Below are 20,874 nucleotides of genomic sequence, written 5' to 3'. Positions count from 1 at the left end.
CTGTCTGTCCCTGTGTCCCAATGTCCATTATGTCCATGTGTCCGTGTGTCTCCATGTCCATATGGCCAATGTCCATGTGTCCCTGCATCCATGTGTCCCCATGTCTGTGTGTCCCCGTGTCCGTGTGTCCCCATGTCCATACAGCCAATGTCCCCATGTCCAGACGGCCCCATGTCCCAATGTCCATCTGTCCCCATGTCTGTGTGTCCATGTGTCCCAATGTCCACGTGTCAGTGTGTCCCTGTGTCCCCATGTCCATATGGCCAATGTCCTCATGTCCGTGTTCCCCATGTCCGTGTGTCCGTGTGTCCCAATGTCTACATCGCCAATGTCCCCATGTCCCTGTGCCTCCATGTCCATGTGTCCGTGTGTCCCCATGTCCATATGGCCAATGTCCATGTGTCCCCGCATCCATGTGTCCCCATGTCCCCATGTCCGTGTGTCCCCATGTCCATTTGTCCATGTGTCCGTGTGTCCCCGTGTCCCCATGTCCGTGTGTCCCCATGTCCATTTGTCCATGTGTCTGTGTGTCCCCATGTCCCCTTGTTGATATGGCTGATGTCCCCATGTCCCTGTGTCCCATGTCTGTGTGTCCCCATGTCTGTGTGTCCATGTGACCCCACGTCCATATGGCCGATGTCCCCATGTCCATCTGTCCCAACGTCCATTTGTCCATGTGTCCTTGTGTCCCCATGTCCATATGGCCAATGTCCTCACGCCCATGGTTCCCCAATGTCCATCGGGCCCATGTCCCCATGTCCATCTGTCCTCATGTCCGTGTGTCCATGTGTCCATATGGCCGATGTCCTCATGTCTGTGTGTCTGTGTGTCCATGTGTCAGTGTCCCTGTGTCCCCATGTCCCCGTGTCCACCTGTTCTCAAGTCTGTGTGTCCCCATGTCTGTGTCCTCTTGTCCCTGTGTCCCATGCCATGTCTGTCTGTCTGTCCCCTTGTCCCTGTGTCCCATGTCCATGTGTCTCTGTCCCCATGTCCCCTTGCCCACATGTCTGTCTGTCCCCATGTCCTGTGTGTCTGTGTCCCATGTCCCTGTGTCTGTCTGTCTGTCCCCATGTCCCCATGTCTCTGTGTCTGTCTGTCCCCATATGCCTGTGTCTGTCTGTCTGTCCTCATGTCCCCATGCCCCCACATGTCTGTCTGTCTGTCCCCCTGTCCCTGTGTCCCCCTGGTCCCCACCTTGGCGCCTCCAGACCCTTTGAGGGGTCTCAGGGGGGACCTGTGGAGGTCCCAGGGCAATTTTGGGGGTCCCAGGGAGGTCTGGGGGGTCCCGGGTGCATTTGTGGTGGTTTTGGGGTGGTTGTGGGGTGGTTTTTGGGTGGTTTTGGGTCTTTTTGGGTCTCTTTGTGGTGTTTTGGGGTGTTTTTGGGGTGTTTTTGGGTGTTTTGGGGGTGTTTTTGGGGTGTTTTGGGCTGGTTTTGGGGTGTTTTTGGGCTGTTTTCGGGGTGTCCCCACCTGGCTCTGACGCGCTGTCCCCGCAGCGTGGACGGCGAGGCCCCGGGCAGCGAGGGGGGGGGCGCGGTGCCCGAGAGCCCCGGGCGGCCCCCCCCGTACCGGGCCCTGCCCCAGCCCGCGCCCCAAGGCCCGGGGGGCTCCGGGGGCGGCCCCGGGGGCGGCGCCGGGGGCGTGGCCTGGCCCCGGCTGCCCCCCCAGCCCGCCAGCGTGGCCCTGCGCAAGCAGGAGGAGGAGGAGGAGAGCAAGAGGCCGAAGGCTCTGAGCGACAGCTACGAGCTCTCCACCGACCTGCAGGACAAGAAGGTACCTGCGGACACCTGGGGACACCTGGGGACACCCTTGGGGATACCTAGGGACCCCTGGGGTCACACCTGGGGGCATGCCTGGGACACCCTTGGGACACACCTAGGGACATCTCTGGGGACACCCTTGGGGACACCTGAGGATACACCTGGGGGGACACCTGGGGACACACCTGGGGACACCCTGGGGACACCCTTGGGGACACCTGGGGACATCCCTGGGACACCTTGGGGATACCTGGGGACACCTGGGGACATCCCTGGGACACCCTGGGGATACCTGGGGACACCTGGGGACACCTGGGGACATCCCTGGGACACCCTGGGGATACCTGGGGACACCTGGGGACACACCTGGGGACACTCTGGAGACACTTTGGAGCACACCTGGGGAAACCTGAGGAGACCTGGAGACAGCTGGGAACACCCCTGGGACGCCCTTGGGGACACACCTGGGGGTACCTGGGGACACCCTTGGGGACACTCTTGGGAAACCCTAGGGACACCCCTGGGGACACCTGGAGACACACCTGGGGACACCTGGGGGGACCCCTGGGGACACCCCTGGGGACACCCCTGGGGACACCCCTGGGGTGGGTCCTGGCTGTGTGACGGTCACAGCCCACGTGTGGTGGTCACCAGCCACATGTGACTGTCCCCAGCCTGTGTGGTGGCCACCAGACCCATGTCACGGTCACTGTCCCCATACAACGGTCCCTGTCCCCACACGTGTCCGCACATCCCCATCCACATCGCTACATCTCCATGTCCCCATGTGCCCATCCCTGTCCCCTGTCCCCACATCCCACCCACGTCCCCTGCCATGTCCCCATGTATCCATTGCTGTCCCCATGTCCCCATGGCTGTCCCCACGCCTGTCCCCATGTCCCCATCCTCATCCATGCCCCCACGACCCCATGTCCCTCACCATGTCCTTGTCCTCATCCATGTCCACACATCCCCACCCATGTCCCTGTGTCCCTGTGTCCCCCACCATGTCCCCATGTCCCCATCCATGTCCCCACGCCTGTCCCCATCCTCATCCAAATCCCCACGACCTCACGTCCCTCGCCATGTTCCCTGCCATGTCCCCATGTCTGCATTGCTGTCCCATGTCCCCACATCCCCGCCCATGTCCCAATGTCCCCATGTCCCCACATCCCCACCCGTGTTCCCATGTCCCCATCGCTGTCCCCATGTCCACACATCCCACCCATGTCCCCCACCATGTCCCCATGGCTATCCCCATGCGTGTCCCCATATCCCCATCCTCACCCATGTCCCCACGACCCCACGTCCCTTGCCATGTCCCCATGTCCCCATCCCTGCCTCCATGTCCCCATCCCCATCCATGTCCCCACAGCCCTCGCCATGTCCCCATGTCCCCATCCCTGCCTCCATGTCCCCACGTCCCTCGCCATGTCCCCATGTCCCCATCCATGTCTCCATGTCCCCATCCACATCCCTACGTCCCCATGTCCCTATCCATGTCCCCACATCCCTCACCATGTCTCCATGTCCCCACCCCTGTCTCTATGTCCCCATCCACATCCCTACATCCCCATGTCCCCATGGCTGTCCCCACCCATGTCCTCATGTCCCCATGTCTCCACCCATGTCCCCATCCTCATCCATATCCCCATGTCCCCACATCCCTCGCCATGTCCCCATGTCCCCATTGCTGTTTCTGTGTCCCCACATCCCCACCCATGTCCCCATGTCTCCACTCATGTCCCCATCCTCATCCACATCCCTACATCCCCATGTCCCCACGTCCCCATCCCTGCCTCCATGTCCCCATCCACATCCCTACGTCCCCATGTCCCCATGTCCCCATCCATGTCCCCACATCCCTCGCCATGTCTCCATGTCCCCATCCCTGCCTCCATGTCCCCATCCACATCCCCATGTCCCCATGGCTGTCCCCACCCATGTCCCCATGTCTCCACCCATGTCCCCATCCTCATCCACATCCCCATGTCCCCGTGTCCCCATGTCCCACCATGTCCCCATGGCTGTCCCCACCCATCCCACGTCCCCACGTCCCCACATCCCCACCACGTCCCCACGCGTGTCCCCCCAGGTGGAGATGCTGGAGCGCAAGTACGGCGGCTATTTCCGCTCGCGGCGGGCGGCGCGCACCATCCAGGCGGCGTTCCGGCGCTACCGCATGGCGCAGAAGTTCGAGCGGCTGCGCAGCGAGGGCGGCCGGGCGCGGCGCCTGGCGCTGCCGGGGCTGCGCCTGCAGTTCTCCTTCGAGGAGTACGACCGCGGCCCCCCGGCCCCCGCCCCGGGGCCGCCCCCGCCGCCCCCGCCCTACTTCCAGGGCAAGCCGGCCTCGCTGGACGAGGGCGTCCTGGGGGGCCCGCGCCGCGCCCCCCGATACGGGGGGTCCTGCCGGGCCGGCCTGGACGGGGGCGGGGGTCCCGGAGAGGGGGTCCAGGTTGGGGGGGGCTCCGGGGTGGGGGGCGCGGGAAGCCCCCCCCGGCAGCTCTCGGCTTCGGCCGATTTCGGGCCAGGAGGCGCCGACCTGGAGGAGGCGTTTGCGCAGCAGGTGGGGGTCTGGGGGGGTTGTGGGGTCAGGGGGGTTATGGAGTCAGGGGGGGGTCACAGGGTCATGGGAGTTAAGGGGGTCCTGGTGGTTATGGGGGTCCTGGGGGTTATGGGGTCAAAGGGGTCATGGGGGTTATGGGGTCAGGGGGGTCATGGGGGTTGTGGGGTCAGGGGGGTTATGGGGGTTGTGGGGTCAGGGGGGTTATGGGGGTCATGGGGGTTATGGGGTCAAAGGGGTCATGGAGGTTATGGGGGTTATGGGGTCAGGGGGGTCATGGGGGTTGTGGGGTCAGGGGGATCACAGGGTTATGGAGGTCCTGGGGGTCCTGAGGGTTATGGGGTCAAAGGGGTCATGGCAATGAGGATTAAAGGGTCATAGGGGGTTATGGGGTCATGGGGGTCACAGGGTCACGAGGGTCACGAGGGTCCTGGGAGGTCACTGGGGTCACAGGGGTCACAAGACCATGGACATTACAGCGGCCATTGGGGTCAGGTGACAAAAAAACCCATGGGGGTCATGGGGGGTCAGAGGGGACTTTGGGGGGGGTCACAGGGATTTGGGGGTTTTGGGGAGGTCATGGGGGTCGCAGGGGCCAATATGGGGGTCCGGAGTCTCTGGGGGTCTCACGGTGGGCTCCTGTCCCCATAGGTGAAGTCCTTGGCCGCCTCCATCGATGAGGCGCTGGGGGGGGGGTCGCGGTGTCCCCCCCGGCGCCCCGGACCCCCCCGCGGGCGACAGCGCGGCCACCTCGGCCAGTGACGTCACGCTGTACCTGGACGAGGGGCTCCCCGGCTCCCCCCGCTCCCCGGAGCGACCCCCCAGCCCCGAGCCCCCCCCGGACACGGCGGGCCCCCCGCCCCCGCCCGCGCCGCCGCCCCCGCCGCCGCCCCCCGCCAACGCCCCCGGCCCCGCCGAGCGCTGGGGGGGCCCCCCCGAGGAGCCCCCCCGGAGGGGCCCCCCGTGCCTGGAGTGCCGCGGCCGGGGGGCCGGGGGCGGGCACCCCCCGCTGCTGACCGTGGAGCCCCCCAGCGACAGCTCGGCCGACCTGAGCGACCGCTCGGACCGCGGCTCCATCAACCGCGGCGGCCCCTACGAGCCCGAGGGCACCGGCGGCGGCGGCGGCGGCGGCGGCGGCACCCTGCCCCGCTCCGGGCCCCCTCCCCACCGCTGCTTCCACCCCGAGGGGCCGCCCCCGCCGCCGCCCGGGCCCCCGCCCCCGCCCGCGGCCGAGGAGGGCTCCGAGGGCGACAACGAGAGCCTGGGCAGCAGCTCCAACTCCAACGAGACCCTCAACTGCTCCTCGGGCTCCTCGTCCCGCGACAGCCTGCGCCGGCCGCCCCCGCCGCCCCCGCCGCCGCCCACGGCGCCGCCGCAGCCCCCCGGTGCCGCCGGCGCCCCCGGCAAGGCCACGTACCAGCGGGAGCCGCGGCAGAGCTGGGACTCGCCCGCGCTCAACAACGACGTGGTGCAGCGGCGCCAGTACCGCATCGGCCTCAACCTCTTCAACAAGTGAGGGGCCGGGGGTCCTGGGGGGGCTGGGGGGCTTTGGGGGGGCTGTGCTGGACGTGGGGTGGGGTCTGGGGGTCCGGCGGTGGGGGCATGCGGTGCTGCCACGGTCAGCAGGGGAAGGGTGGGGTGGGGTTGTTGGTGACGCCATGGTGAGGGCAGGGGGATGTTCTAGGTGAGCCTATGGTGACAATGGGGGGATGTTTGAGGCGACCCTGTAGAACCCCACAATGACGTTCTAGGTGACCCTACAGTGATGTTCTCGGTGAGCCTATAGCGAGGGCAGGGAGATGTTTGAGCTGACCCTGGAGAACCCCACAATGATGTTTTAGGTGACCCTATGGTGAGGTTCTAAGTGACCCTATAGCGAGGACAGGGGGATGTGTGAGGTGACCCTTTAGAACCCCACAATGACGTTCTAGGTGACTCTATGGTGATGTTCTAGGTGAGCCTGTAGCAAGGGCAGGGTGATGTTCTAGGTGAGCCTATAGTGAGGACAAGGTGATGTTCCAGGTGGCCCTATCGTGAGGGCAGGGGGATGTTCTAGGTGAGCCTATAGTGAGGATGGAGGGATGTTCCAGGCGGCCCTACAGAAAAGGCAGGGGGATGTTCTAGGTGACCCTGTGGTGAAGTTCTAGGTGACCCTATAGCAAAGAGAGGGAGATGTTTGAGGTGGCCCTGTAGAACCCCACAATGACGTTCTAGGTGACCCTACAGTGATGTTCTCGGTGAGCCTATAGCGAGGGCAGGGAGATGTTTGAGCTGACCCTGGAGAACCCCACAATGATGTTTTAGGTGACCCTATGGTGAGGTTCTAAGTGAGCCTATAGTGAGGATGGGGTGAAGTTCTAAGTGACCCTATAGCGAGGACAGGGGGATGTGTGAGGTGACCCTTTAGAACCCCACAATGACGTTCTAGGTGACTCTATGGTGATGTTCTAGGTGAGCCTGTAGCAAGGGCAGGGTGATGTTCTAGGTGACCCTATAGTGAGGACAAGGTGATGTTCCAGGTGGCCCTATCGTGAGGGCAGGGGGATGTTCTAGGTGAGCCTATAGTGAGGATGGAGGGATGTTCCAGGCAGCCCTACAGAAAAGGCAGGGGGATGTTCTAGGTGACCCTGTGGTGAAGTTCTAGGTGACCCTATAGCAAAGAGAGGGAGATGTTTGAGGTGGCCCTATAGAACCCCACAATGACGTTCTAGGTGACCCTATGGTGAGGTTCTAAGTGAGCCTATAGCAAGGGCAGGGTGATGTTCCAGGTGACCCCAGAGAATCCACAATGACGTTCTAGGTGACCCTATAGAAAGGGCATGGAATGTTCTAGGTGACCCTGTGGTGATGTTCTAGGTACATCTACAGTGCTGTTCTGGGTAACTCTAGGGTGAAGTAGGTGACCAGGTGGCCCTAGAACTGGGGGCAGGTGATGTTCTAGGTCACTCTACAGCCAGAGTGACCACCACGGCTGACCACCATGGCTGACCACCATGGCTGACCACCAATACTGACCACCATGGCTGACCACCATGGCTGACCACCATGACTGACCACATGGCTGACCACCATGACTGACCACCAATACTGACCACCATGGCTGACCACATGGCTGACCACCATGACTGACCACATGGCTGACCACCATGACTGACCACCAATACTGACCACCATGGCTGACCACATGGCTGACCACCATGACTGATCACATGGCTGACCACCATGGCTGACCACCATGACTGACCACCAATACTGACCACCATGGCTGACCACCATGACTGACCACATGGCTGACCACCATGGCTGACCACCATGACTGACCACCAATACTGACCACCATGGCTGACCACCATGGCTGACCACCACAACTGACCACATGGCTGACCACCATGACTGACCACTATGACTGACCACGTGGCTGACCACCGTGGCTGACCACCAATACTGACCACCAATACTGACCACCATGGCTGACCACATGGCTGAGCACCAATACTGACCACCATGGCTGACCACCACGGCTGACCACCATGGCTGACCATGATGACTGACCACACGGCTGACCACCATGGCTGACCACCAATACTGACCACCATGGCTGACCACCAATATTGACCACCATGGCTCACCACCATGGCTGACCACCACAACTGACCACCATGGCTGACCACCATGACTGACTGCCGTGGCTGACCACCATGGCTGACCATGATAACTGACCACACAGCTGACCACCATGGCTGACCACCATGGCTGACCACACAGCTGACCACCATGGCTGACCACCATGGCTGACCACCATGGCTGAGCACCAAGGATGACCGCCATGGTTGAGCACCATGGTTGAGCCCCATGGCTGACCACCATGGATGACCACCATGGATGACCACCACGGCTGACCACCATGGCTGACCACCATGGCCACGCCCCCGCAGGAAGCCGGAGAAGGGGATCCAGTACCTGATCGAGAGGGGGTTCCTGTCGGACACGCCCGTGGGCGTGGCCCACTTCATCCTGGAGCGGAAGGGCCTGAGCCGGCAGATGATCGGCGAGTTCCTGGGCAACCGCCAGAAACAGTTCAACCGCGACGTGCTCGAGTACGGGGGGACACACCGGGGATGGGGGGACATGCTGGGGACAGAGGGGACACACCAGGGACGGGGGGACACGGTGGGGACAGGGGGGAAATGTGAGGGATGGGGGGACATGGCAGGGACGAGGGGGACACAGTGGGGACAGGGGGACACGGTGGGGATGGAGGGACACCTTGGGGACAGAGGGGACACCTTGGAGATGGGGGGGACACGGTGGGGACAGGGGGGACACACCGGGGATGGAGGGGACACGGTGAGGACAGAGGGGACACCTTGGAGATGGGGGGGACACACCGGGGATGGAGGGGACACCTTGGGGACAGAGGGGACACCTTGGAGATGGGGGGGACACGGTGGGGACAGGGGGGACACACCGGGGATGGAGGGGACACGGTGAGGACAGAGGGGACACCTTGGAGAAGGGGGGGACACGGTGGGGACAGGGGGGACACACCGGGGATGGAGAGGACACGGTGAGGACAGAGGGGACACCTTGGAGATGGGGGGGACACACCGGGGCTGGAGGGGACACGGTGGGGCTTGGGGAACATGGTGGGGATGGAGGAGACACCTTGGGGATGGAGGGGACACGCCAGGGATGGGGGGGACATGCTGGGGGTGGGACGGACACACCAGGGACAGAGGGGACATGGTGGGGACGAGGGGGACACAGTGGGAACAGGGGGGACACGCCCGGGCTGAGGGGGACACGCTGGGGCTGGGGGGGACATGCCGGGGATGGGGGGACACATTGGGGACATCGGGGACACGCTGGGGACGGAGGGGACAGGGTGGGGGCAGAGGGGACATGCCAGGGACGTGGGGGACACGGTGGAGCTGGGGGCGACACGGTGGGGATGGGGCGGACACGCTGGGGAGGGGGGGGACACCTTGGGGCTGGGGGGGACGCGCCAGGGACAGGGAGGACACACTGGGGCTGGGGGGGACATGGTGAGGACAGGGGGGACACGGTGGGGATGGGGGGGACACGCTGGGGACAGAGGGGACACGCCAGGCTTGGGGGGACACGCTGGGCATGGAGGGGACACACTGAGGATGGGGGGACACACCAGGGCTGAGGGGGAGACGCTGGGGCTGGGGGGGACATGGTGGGGATGGGGGGACACACTGAGGTCAGAGGAGACACAATGAGGGCAGAGGGGACACACCGGGGACAGAGGGGACACCCTGGGGACAGCGGCAGCCCCCAGACCCATCCCCGCCGCGGGGTCCCGGCAGCTGCGTGGTGGACGAGATGGATTTCTCCGGGATGGAGCTGGACGAGGCCCTGCGGAAGTTCCAGTCCCACATCCGGGTGCAGGGCGAGGCGCAGAAGGTCGAGCGCTTGATCGAGGCCTTCAGGTGAGGGGTGGGTCCCTGTCCCCCCGTCCCTGTGTCCCTATCATGTCCCCCTGTCCCCGTCATGTCCCCCTGTCCCCATGTCCCCGTGTCCCTGTGTCCCCATGATGTCCCCATATCCCGATGTCCCCATGTCCCTGTGTCCCCATGTCCCTGTATCACCATGTCCCCATGTCCCCATGATGTCCCCATGTCCCCATGATGTCCCCATGTCCCCTGTCCCCATGTCCCCTGTCCCTGTGTCCCCATGTCCCCATGCATGTCCCTGTGTCCCCATGTCCCTGTATCACCATGTCCCCATGTCCCCATGATGTCCCCGTGTCCCTGTGTCCCCATGATGTCCCCATGATGTCCCCATGATGTCCTGGTGTCCCCGTGTCCCCATGTCCCTGTGTCCCCACGTCCCCCTGTCCCCGTGTCCCCATGTCCCTGTGTCCCATGTCCCCCTGTCCCCATGTCCCCGTGTCTCCATGTCCCCATGATGTCCTCATGTCCCCATGTCCCTGTGTCCCCATGTCCCCCTGTCCCCATGTCCCCACTGCATTGACCCTGCCACCAGCAGCACACAGTGGTCACCATGGGGTGACATTCTAGGTGACTATGGATTGAGGGGGGACACAAGGGGGTGGTGGCACCTGAGGGACATGGGGCCATTCTAGGTGACCCTGTGGATCAAGGAGGAGCCACGGGGGTGGTGGCCCATGTTCTAGGTGACCCTATGTGCTATGGGGGGGCACAAGGGGGTGGTAGCAACAGGGGCTGTTCTAGGTGACCCTACAGACTGACAGGACACTGGGTGGTGGCCCCTGGACCACAGGATGACATTGTAGGTGACCCTGTGGATCAAGGAGGAGCCACGGGGGTGGTGGCTCCTGTTCTAGGTGATCCTGTGGATCAAGGAGGAGCAATGGGGGTGGTGGCCCACGTTCTAGGTGACCCTGTGGGTTAAGGGGGGACACAAGCGGTGGTGGCCCACGTTCTAGGTGACCCTGTGGGTTAAGGGGGGACACAAGCGGTGGTGGCCCACGTTCTAGGTGACCCTGTGGGTTAAGGGGGGACACAAGCGGTGGTGGCCCACGTTCTAGGTGACCCTGCAGCCATGGGGGCGCCTCCCCACGCGCAGGGGCGGCCGTGGGGTGCAGAGGCCGTGGGGCACCGTGACCCCATGGGCCGTGGGGGTTGTCCGCCCCGCAGCCAGCGCTACTGCGTGTGTAACGCGGCCCTGCTGCGCCAGTTCCGCAACCCGGACACCATCTTCATCCTGGCCTTCGCCATCATCCTCCTCAACACCGACATGTACAGCCCCAGCGTCAAGGCCGAGCGCAAGATGAAGCTCGAGGACTTCATCAAGAACCTGCGAGGTGAGGCCCTCACGGCCCCTGACACCTCCTGGTGTTCTCCTGCCTGGGGACATGGGTTCTAGAGCAGGGCTGGGTGTGGTGGGTTCTAGAGCAGGGTTGGTGTGGTGGGTTCTACAGCAGGGTTGGTGTGGTGGGTTCTAGAGCAGGGCTGGGTGTGGTGGGTTCTAGAGCAGGGTTGGTGTGGTGGGTTCTACAGCAGGGTTGGTGTGGTGGGTTCTAGAGCAGGGCTGGGTGTGGTGGGTTCTAGAGCAGGGTTGGTGTGGTGGGTTCTAGAGCAGGGCTGGGTGTGGTGGGTTCTACAGCAGGGCTGGGTGTTGGATGCTCTAGAGCTGTCCCGGGAGTTGTAGGTTCTGGAACAGGATCAGGTGTTACAGCTTCTAGGGTGGACCTGGGTGTTGTGGGTTCTAGATTGGAAATGGAAATTTGGGGAGAAATGGGGAATAAATTGGGGGGAAATAATCGGACTTTGGGGGTGGGGAGGGGGCACAGCTCGGCCTCCTTGCGCTTGGCCTTCATCTGCTCCTGGAATAAAGGAAAAACACGGGAATTTGGTGAAAATGGGACAGAAAATGGAAAATTCAGGGTCCCTTTTGGGGTCAGGTTTGGTTTTTAGGCTCAGTTTTGGGTTTTAGGCTCAGAGTGGGCCCGGGTTCTTGGGGGGGGGGGGCCCAGGATGACACTGGTGCAAGAGTGGTGCAACACCCTCAACCCGGGTGTGGAGGGTTCTAGAATGGGGGCAGATGTCGCAGGTTCTAGAGTGGGTTCAGGTGTTGCAGGTTCTGGAGTAGGTCATGATGTCAAGGGTTCTAGTGCACATCTGGGTGTTGGGGCTTCTAGAAGGGGTCTGGGTGTCTTAGGTCCTGGAGTCAAACTGGGCGTTGCAGGTTCTAGAGCATGTCCAGATGTTGTTGGGTTCTAGAGACACCCGTTAGTAGTGAGCTCTGGATCTGCAGTTGGGGGTTCTAGAGCTGTTGCAGGTTCTTGGGGCTTGGAGGTGTTGTGGGTTCTGGAGCGGTTCCAGAGCAGGTCCGGGTGTCACGCAGGGGTGGACAATGGCGAGGACATCCCCCGGGACATGCTGGTGGGCATCTACCAGCGCATCCAGAGCCGCGAGCTGCGCACCAACGACGACCACGTGTCCCAGGTGCAGGCTGTGGAGCGCATGATCGTCGGCAAGAAACCGGTGGGTGTGCCCGGGGGGCGGGGCCAGGTCACCCACAGGGGGCGGGGCCGGGTGACCCCATGGGGAGTGGCCCAGGTGACCCCATGGGACAGGTTCTTCTAGACCACCCAAAGGAGATGTTCCAGGTGATGCTGTGGTGGGGAGGATGTTCTAGGCCACCCATGGGTGATGGTCCAACGTTCCAGGAGATCCTGAGGGAAGGATGGGGCAGGTGGGCCCATGGGACAGGTTCTAGTGGCCCAAGGGACACATTCCAGGTGACCTATGGGGGATGATCCAGGTGACCAATGGGGGATATCGTATGGGACCCAACTGGGACGTTTGGGGTCACTCTTGAAGTGACCCATGTGGGACATTTGAGGTCAATTTTTAAGTGACCCACATGGGACATTTGGTGCGACCTCTGGGGGACACTCAAAGTGACCCAGGTGGGACATTTGGGGTGACTCTTGAAGTGACCTATATGACATTTGGAGTGACCCTTGAAGGACCCATGTGGGACATTTGGGGTGACCTGGGGAGAACACTCAAAGTGACCCATGTGGGACATTTGGGGTCATTTCTGGGGGACACTCAGAGTGACCCACATGGGACATTTGGGGTCATTTCTGGGGGACACTCAGAGTGACCCATGTGGGACATTTGGGGTCATTTCTGGGGGACACTCAGAGTGACCCACATGGGACATTTGGGGTCACTCTTGAAGTGACCCATTAAGTGACCCACATGTGACATTGAGGGTGACCCAATGATGCCACGCTCCGTGTGACCCCAGTGAAGGTCCAGGGCCACCATCCCCACCCCAGGGCAGCTCCGGGGTGTCCGTGGGGCCGTGTCCCCCTGTCCCAGCTGTGACCCCCCCCCCACGGCTGTCCCCAGGTGCTGTCCCTGCCCCACCGCCGCCTCGTCTGCTGCTGCCAACTCTACGAGGTGCCCGACCCCAACCGGCCCCAGCGCCTGGGGCTGCACCAGCGCGAGGTTTTCCTCTTCAACGACCTCCTGGTGGTGAGCGGGGGGTCCCGGGGGGTCTCGGGGTGGGGGGCTCAGGGGAGGGGTCCCTGGTGACCCCCTGGCCTCGGCAGGTGACGAAGATCTTCCAGAAGAAGAAGATCCTGGTGACCTACAGCTTCCGGCAGAGCTTCCCGCTGGTGGAGATGCACATGCAGCTCTTCCAGAACGCCTGTGAGACCCAGGGCGCCCCGGGGGACCCCAAAGCACCCCATAACACCCCAAAAAACCCTACAGCACCCTGCAGCACCCCATGGGACCCTACAGCATCCCAAAAAACCCTACAGAACCCCACGGAACCCTAGAACACCCCATGGGACCCCACAGGACCTTCTGAGACCTTCTGCTGTGCCCTGCCCCCTCCCTGTCCCCCCAAATTCCCAGTTTGGGATCAAGCTGGGTGTCCCTGTCCCTATGGGGGTGTCCCTGTCTCCAAGGGGGTGTCCCTGACCCCATTCCCCCCCCCAGATTACCGATTTGGGATCAAGTGACACTGTGGGGGTGCCCCTGACATTCTGGGGGTGTCCCTGACCCCATTGTCCCCCCGGATTACCAGTTTGGGATCAAGCTGTGTTTGGTGACACTGTGGGGGTGTCTGTGACATTCTGGGGGTGTCCCTGACCCCCGTGCCCCCCCCAGATTACCAGTTTGGGATCAAGCTGGGTGTGCCTTTGGGGATGTCCCCATGGGGGTGTTCCTGTCCCCATAGGGCTGTCCCTGTCCCTTTTGGGGTGTCCCTGACCCCCGTGCCCCCCCCCAGATTACCAGTTTGGGATCGAGCTGTGTTTGGTGACACTGTGGGGGTGTCCCTGACATTCTGGGGGTGTCCCTGACCCCCGTGCCCCCCCAGATTACCAGTTTGGGATCAAGCTGGGGTTGGTGACACTGTGGGGGTGTCCCTGACATTCTGGGGGTGTCCCTGACCCCCGTGCCCCCCCAGATTACCAGTTTGGGATCAAGCTGGGGTTGGTGACACTGTGGGGGTGTCCCTGACATTCTGGGGGTGTTCCTGACCCCCGTGCCCCCCCCAGATTACCAGTTTGGGATCAAGCTGGGGTTGGTGACACTGTGGGGGTGTCTGTGACATTCTGGGGGTGTCCCTGACCCCCGTGCCCCCCCAGATTACCAGTTTGGGATCAAGCTGGGGTTGGTGACACTGTGGGGGTGTCCCTGACATTCTGGGGGTGTCCCTGACCCCCGTGCCCCCCCAGATTACCAGTTTGGGATCAAGCTGGGGTTGGTGACACTGTGGGGGTGTCTGTGACATTCTGGGGGTGTCCCTGACCCCCGTGCCCCCCCAGATTACCAGTTTGGGATCGAGCTGGGGTTGGTGACACTGTGGGGGTGTCCCTGACATTCTGGGGGTGTCCCTGACCCCCGTGCCCCCCCAGATTACCAGTTTGGGATCAAGCTGGGGTTGGTGACACTGTGGGGGTGTCTGTGACATTCTGGGGGTGTCCCTGACCCCGTGCTCCCCCCAGATTACCAGTTTGGGATCAAGCTGGGGTTGGTGACACTGTGGGGGTGTCCCTGACATTCTGGGGGTGTCCCTGACCCCCGTGCCCCCCCCAGATTACCAGTTTGGGATCGAGCTGGGGTTGGTGACACTGTGGGGGTGTCCCTGACATTCTGGGGGTGTCCCTGACCCCCGTGCCCCCCCCAGATTACCAGTTTGGGATCAAGCTGCTGTCGGCGGCGCCGGGCGGCGAGCGCAAGGTGCTGATCGTGTTCAACGCCCCGAGCCCCCAGGACCGGCTGCGCTTCGCCAGCGACCTCCGAGAGTCCGTGGCCGAGGTGCAGGAGATGGAGAAGTACCGGGTGGAGGGTGAGCGCTGCTGGGGCACTGGGAGCACTGGGAGGGCACTGGGGGCAATGGGACGGACGCTGGGGGCAATGGGAGGGACACTGGGAGCACCAAAATGGGCACTGGGAGCACTGGGAGTGCTGGGAGGGGCACTGGGAACATAAAAATGGGCACTGGGAGAGCTGGGAGGGCACTGGGATTGCACTGGGAGCAATGGGAGCACTGGGAAGGGCACTGGGAGCACTGGGACCAACTGGGGGCACTGGGAGGGACACTGGGGGCACTGGGAGGGACCCTGGGAGCACTGGGAGCAACTGGGAGCACTGGGAGGGGGACTGGGAGTGCTGGGAGCACTCGAAGCATCAAAATGGGCACTGGGAGCACTGGGGGCACTGGGAGCACTGAGAAGGGTACTGGGAGCACTGAGAGTGCTGGGAGGGGCACTGGGAGCACTGGGAAGGGTACTGGGAGTGCTGGGAACATCAAAATGGGCACTGGGAGCACTGGGAGGGACACTGGGGGTCACTGGTGTGACTGGGTGGTTACTGGGGGGTCACTGGTGGTCACTGGTGTTACTGGTGTCCCCCCCCCAGCGGAGCTGGAGAAGCAGAAGGGCGTGGCGGGGCCGCGGGGCATTGGGATCATTGGGGATCACTGGGTGTAACTGGGTGTTACTGGGGGGTCACTGGTGGTCACTGGTGTAACTGGGTAGTTACTGGGGTGTTACTGGGGGGTCACTGGTGGTCACTGGTGGTCACTGGAGGTCACTGGTGTTACTGGGTAGTTACTGGGGTGTTACTGGGGGGTCACTGGTGGTCACTGGTGGTCACTGGAGGTCACTGGTGTTACTGGGTAGTTACTGGGGTGTTACTGGGAGGTCACTGGTGGTCACTGGTGGTCACTGGCGTTACTGGTGTCCCCCAGCGGAGCTGGAGAAGCAGAAGGGCGTGGCGGGGCCGCGGGGCATTGGGATCATTGGGGATCACTGGGTGTAACTGGGTGTTACTGGGGGGTCACTGGGTGTTACTGGTGGTCACTGGAGGTCACTGGTGTTACTGGGTAGTTACTGGGGTGTTACTGGGGGGTCACTGGTGGGTCACTGGTGGTCACTGGTGTTACTGGTGTCCCCCCCCCAGCGGAGCTGGAGAAGCAGAAGGGCGTGGCGGGGCCGCGGGGCATTGGGATCATTGGGGATCACTGGGTGTAACTGGGTGTTACTGGGGGGTCACTGGTGGTCACTGGTGTTACTGGTGTCCCCCCCCCAGCGGAGCTGGAGAAGCAGAAGGGCGTGGCGGGGCCGCGGGGCGCGGGGCCCCCCCGCGAGGCGCTGAACGGGCTCAGCCGCAGCTCCCTGGAGGAGGCGTTCGGGGCCGAGGGGCTCAAGCGGAGCGCGCTGAGCAGCTCCCTGCGGGACCTGTCCGACAGCGGTGAGACTGGGAGCACTGGGACGGACTGGGGGCACTGGGGACTGGGGGGACTGGGAGAGGCGTTGGGAGGGACTGGGAGCACTGGGAGACACTGGGAGTGGGGTTGGGAGGGACTGGGTGGGACTGGGAGTGGCTGGGGGGGGGGGACTGGGAGGGGGATTGAGAGGGATTGGTAGGAACTGGGAGGGGCTGGGGGGGGGGACTGGGAGGGGGATTGAGAGGGATTGGGAGCGACTGGGAGCCACTGGCAGGGGATTGAGAGGGGCTGGGGGCACTGGGTGGGGGATTGGTAGGAACTGGGAGGGACTGGGGGGCACTGGGAGGCACTGGGAGGGGGATTGGGAGAGACTGGGAGGGCACTGGGGGTCACTGGGAGGGGCTGGGAGGGACTGGGGGGCACTGGGAGGGACTGGGAGGGACTGGGGGGCACTGGGAGGGGGATTGAGAGGGATTGGGAGCGACTGGGAGGGACTGCAAGGGATTGAGGAGGACTGGGAGAGAGATTGGGAGGGATTGGGAGCCACTGGGAGCCACTGGGAGGAGGATTGAGAGGGGCTGGGGGGCACTGGGAGGGGCTGGGAGGGACTGGGAGGCTCTGGAGGGAGTGGGAGAGGGATTGGGAGAAAGTGGGGGGCACTGAGAGGGGTTGGGAGCCACTGGGAGCAACTGGTAGGGACTGGGGGGGACTGGGACAGGGATTGAGTGGGGCTGGGAGGGACTGGGAGCCACTGGGAGGGGGATTGAGAGGGATTGGGTGAGACTGGGAGGGACTGGGAGGGGGATTGAGAGGGGGGATTGGGAAGAACTGGGGGGCTGAGATGGACTGGGGGGCACTGGGGGTCACGGGGAGGGACTGGGAGGGAGTTTGGGGTCTCCATGAGGGGGTTTTGGGGGTCACTTGGAGGTTTGGGGTGTCCAGGGGAACATTTGAGGTGTCCATGGGGAGTTTTGGGATACTCTGGAGAGGTTTTGGGGTCCCCTGTGGAGTTTAGGGTCCTCTGGGAGGGTTTGGGGTGTCCTGGGGTGTGGCTTTGGTGTCCCTTGGTGGGGCTTTGGGGAATTTGGGGTGTCCTGAGAGGGGACATTTGGGGTGTCCGGGGGGGTTTGGGGTTTCTGGGACAGTTTGAGATTCCTGTGGGGTCTCCAGTGGGATTTCAGGTATCCTGGGGGGATTTGGGATGTCCTGAGAGATTTGGGGTGCCCTGGGGGGGAGGGATTTGGGGTCTCCAGAGGGATTTGGGTTGCCCTGGGAGCGATTTGGGGTTTCTGGGACAGTTTGGGGTTCCTGTGGGGTGTCCTGAGGGATTTGGGGTGCCCTGAAGTGTTTGGGGTGTCTGAGGGGATTTGGGGTGTCTGGGGGGGATTTGGGGTGTCCTGGGGGGGGGATTTGGGGTTCCCTGGGGGCATTTGGGGTCTCCTGAAGGATTTGGGGTGCCCTGGGGGATTTGGGGATCCTGAGGGATTTGGGGTACCCTGGGGGTCTCCCCTCACTGTCCCCCCCCCCCCCCCCAGGCAAGCGGGGCCGGCGGAACAGCGTGGGGTCCCTGGACAGCACCATCGAGGTGAGGGGACAGTGCCACCCCCTGAGTGCCACCCCCTGAGTGCCACCCCCTGAGTGCCACACCCTGAGTGTCACACCCTGAGTGTCACCCCCCCTGAGTGTCACAGCCCTCATGTTGCACGCCGAGTGCCCCCCCAAAAATGTCACATCCTCTGTCACACTCCCTGCGTGCCACTCTGTCACACTCCTGAGCGCCACCCCAACTGTCACACCCCTGTCACATCCCTGAGTGCCACGCCCTGATTGTCACACACCCTGTGTTACAGCCCTAATGTCACACCCTGAGTGTCATCCCCTGAGTGTCACACCCCTGAATGTCACCCCTGAGAGCCACACCCTGATTGTCACACCCCTATCACATCCCTGAATGCCACAACCCCTGAATGTCACCTCTGAGAGCCACACCCTGATTGTCACACCCCTGAATGTCACCCCTGAATGCCACAACCCCTGAATGTCACCCCTGTCACATCCCTGAGTGCCACCCCCTGACTGTGACACCCCAAATGTCGCACCCTGAGTGCCACACCCCTGAATGTCACACCCCTGTCACACCATTAATGCCACACCCCTGAGTGCCACACCCCTGACTGTGACTCCCCTGTGTGCCACGCCCCTAAGTGCCACCCCTCAATGTCACATCCCTGTCACACTCCTGAGTGCCACTCCCTGAGTGCCACACCCCTGCAAGCCACACCCCTGAGTGCCACTCCCTGAGTGCCACACCCACTGCGCTGCCCCCGGAGTGTCACCCCAAATGTCACACCCTGAATGTCACCCCCTGAATGCCACACCCCAATGCCACACCCAAACCCCGCCCACTTTAGCCCCGCCCCCAGGCAGGCATGCCATCCTTCATATGAAAAAGGGGCGGGGCCTATGCACGCTCTGGGGGGTGGGGCCAACAGCTGATGTCTGCCCTCATCCACCAATGGGAGCCCACTTGTGCCTCGGGGGTGGAGCTAGAGGTTGGGAGGCGTGGCTTGCACATGGAATGGGCGGGGCCTGAGTGGATGGGGTGGGGCCAACAACTGATGGCTGCTCTTATCCACCAATGGGAGCTCGCTTTTGCCTCGGGGGCGGGGCTATCACTGGGAGGCGTGGCTTGCACACAGAATGGGCGGGGCTGAGTCAACCAATGGGAGGCACCAAAACCCGCGAGGGGCGTGGCTTCCCGGTGCTGACCCCGCCCCCTTTCAGGGCTCCATCATCAGCAGCCCCCGGCCGCAGGCGCGGGGGGGCCCGGGCGGGCCGGGGGGCGCTCCCGAGGGGGGGGGCGGCTACAAGCCCCCGGCCCGCCCGGTCTCCAACTCCTCGTCCTTCCTGGGCTCGCTCTTCGGCAGCCGCCGCGGGAAAGGCCCGGCCGGGCCCCCCCCCGGCGCGGGGGGTCCCGCTTCGGCCTCGGCCTCCTCCTCCTCGGCGTCCTCGTCGCACCACCACCACCACCCGCCGCCCGCCGCGCCCCCCGAGGGCCCCTCCAAGCTGCAGGCGCTGCACGCCCAGTACTGCCACGGGCCCGGGGGGGGCTCGGCGGGCGCGGGGGGCGGCCCGGGCCCTCCGCCGCCCCCCCCGTACCCGCAGCAGCCGCCGCCGCCCAGCCGCCCCGCGCCCCCCCCTCCGCTGCCGGCCATCGCCGCCGGGGCCCCCCCCGCGCTTCCACGGCGGGCCCACCCCTCCGCTGTCGGCGCCCCCGCAGCAGCACGGCCCCCCCGGCGGCGGCTTCCCGCCCCCGCACCCGCACTACACGCTGCACCGGCCCGGCAAGAGGGGGGGGGCTCCCCCCGGCGCCCCCCGGCAGCCGCTGTCGCCGCTGCCCCTGTACAGCCCCGCGCCCGCGCACCACGGGCTGTCCCACGCGTACCCCCCCGGGCCCCCCCCGCACCACCACCCGCCGCCGCCCCCCGCCCCCGCCAAGCACTTCGTGTTCGGGGGGGGCGGCGGCGTCGGGGGGGGCCCGGCCGGGGGGGCTCTGCGGGGAGGGGGCGGCGGCGGGGGAGGGGCGGCGCCCCCCGTTGCCCATCACCACCATCACCACCATCACCACCACCCCCACGCGCCCCCCCACTCGCCCATCCCCCCCCACCCTTCCTACCCCCCCCTGCCCCCCCCATCGCCCCACACCCCCCTGAGCCCCCACTCGCCCGCCGGCCCCACCTCGCCCCTGGCCCAGGCCGGCCAGGGCCCCCCCAAACCCAAGGGGGGGAACCGCATCAGCACGGTGGTCTGAGCCCCCTCCCCACGCCCCCATCCCGGACGGCGCCGGCCTGCTGGACGCGGTGGTTATTTTTGTAACCCCCCCCCCCCCCATCCTCCATGTCCCCCCCAAAAACCCCCCCAAAAAACAAAACCTGCACGTGGCTCGTGTTTGGCTGCTCCCGCCACCCCCCACCCACCGGGAGCGAGGAAATGGGGGGGGTCTCTGCCCACCCCCCCCCCCCCCCCAAACCATCCCGGGGGTCCGGCGGTGATGCTGCCCCCCCCACCCCTTCACCCCAAATCCCCTCGTCCCCCCGTTCCCAGCTCAGGCTGAATGTCACATGGCACTTTAACCTCCCCTCCCCCCTCCTCCCCCCGCCCCCCCCCGGCCGCCTGGGGTCCCCCCGGGGGTTTTGGGGTTTTGGGGGGGGGGTCCCAGGCGGCCGGGCCCCCCCGGGGAGCCCCCCAGGCACCCGCATGCGCCCGCGCCGGGCCCTGTATATAAGAGACGAGACTGTATATTTGATGCTTCATAAACGGACCGGCCGGCCCCGCCCG

At 64.2% G+C, this 20,874-nt stretch overlaps 1 protein-coding gene across 1 annotated transcript in view; it reads left to right on the top strand.

Moving 5' to 3' along the window:
- LOC128950559 (IQ motif and SEC7 domain-containing protein 2-like) overlaps nucleotides 1-20,347 on the top strand; it is a 33,331-nt gene extending 12,984 nt beyond the window's left edge. The window contains 15 exon segments of the mRNA XM_054295424.1: nucleotides 1,497-1,773; nucleotides 3,856-4,326; nucleotides 4,975-5,009; nucleotides 5,011-5,835; nucleotides 8,259-8,420; nucleotides 9,657-9,779; nucleotides 10,971-11,137; nucleotides 12,181-12,320; nucleotides 13,200-13,325; nucleotides 13,403-13,502; nucleotides 14,992-15,153; nucleotides 16,398-16,559; nucleotides 18,072-18,121; nucleotides 19,321-19,761; nucleotides 19,817-20,347. Of these exon segments, the coding sequence (XP_054151399.1) occupies nucleotides 1,497-1,773; nucleotides 3,856-4,326; nucleotides 4,975-5,009; nucleotides 5,011-5,835; nucleotides 8,259-8,420; nucleotides 9,657-9,779; nucleotides 10,971-11,137; nucleotides 12,181-12,320; nucleotides 13,200-13,325; nucleotides 13,403-13,502; nucleotides 14,992-15,153; nucleotides 16,398-16,559; nucleotides 18,072-18,121; nucleotides 19,321-19,761; nucleotides 19,817-20,347 (3,772 nt within the window).
- Nucleotides 20,348-20,874: the final 527 nt, after the last annotated feature.

The sequence above is a fragment of the Melozone crissalis genome, unplaced genomic scaffold, assembly GCF_028551555.1.
Source record: "Melozone crissalis strain CALT ecotype California unplaced genomic scaffold, PUWL_Pcris_2 ptg000725l_1, whole genome shotgun sequence".
In the NCBI taxonomy this organism is placed as follows: Eukaryota; Metazoa; Chordata; class Aves; order Passeriformes; family Passerellidae; genus Melozone; species Melozone crissalis.
Note: the sequence above shows the minus strand (reverse complement) of the source record. Positions and strands in the feature narration are given on the sequence as shown.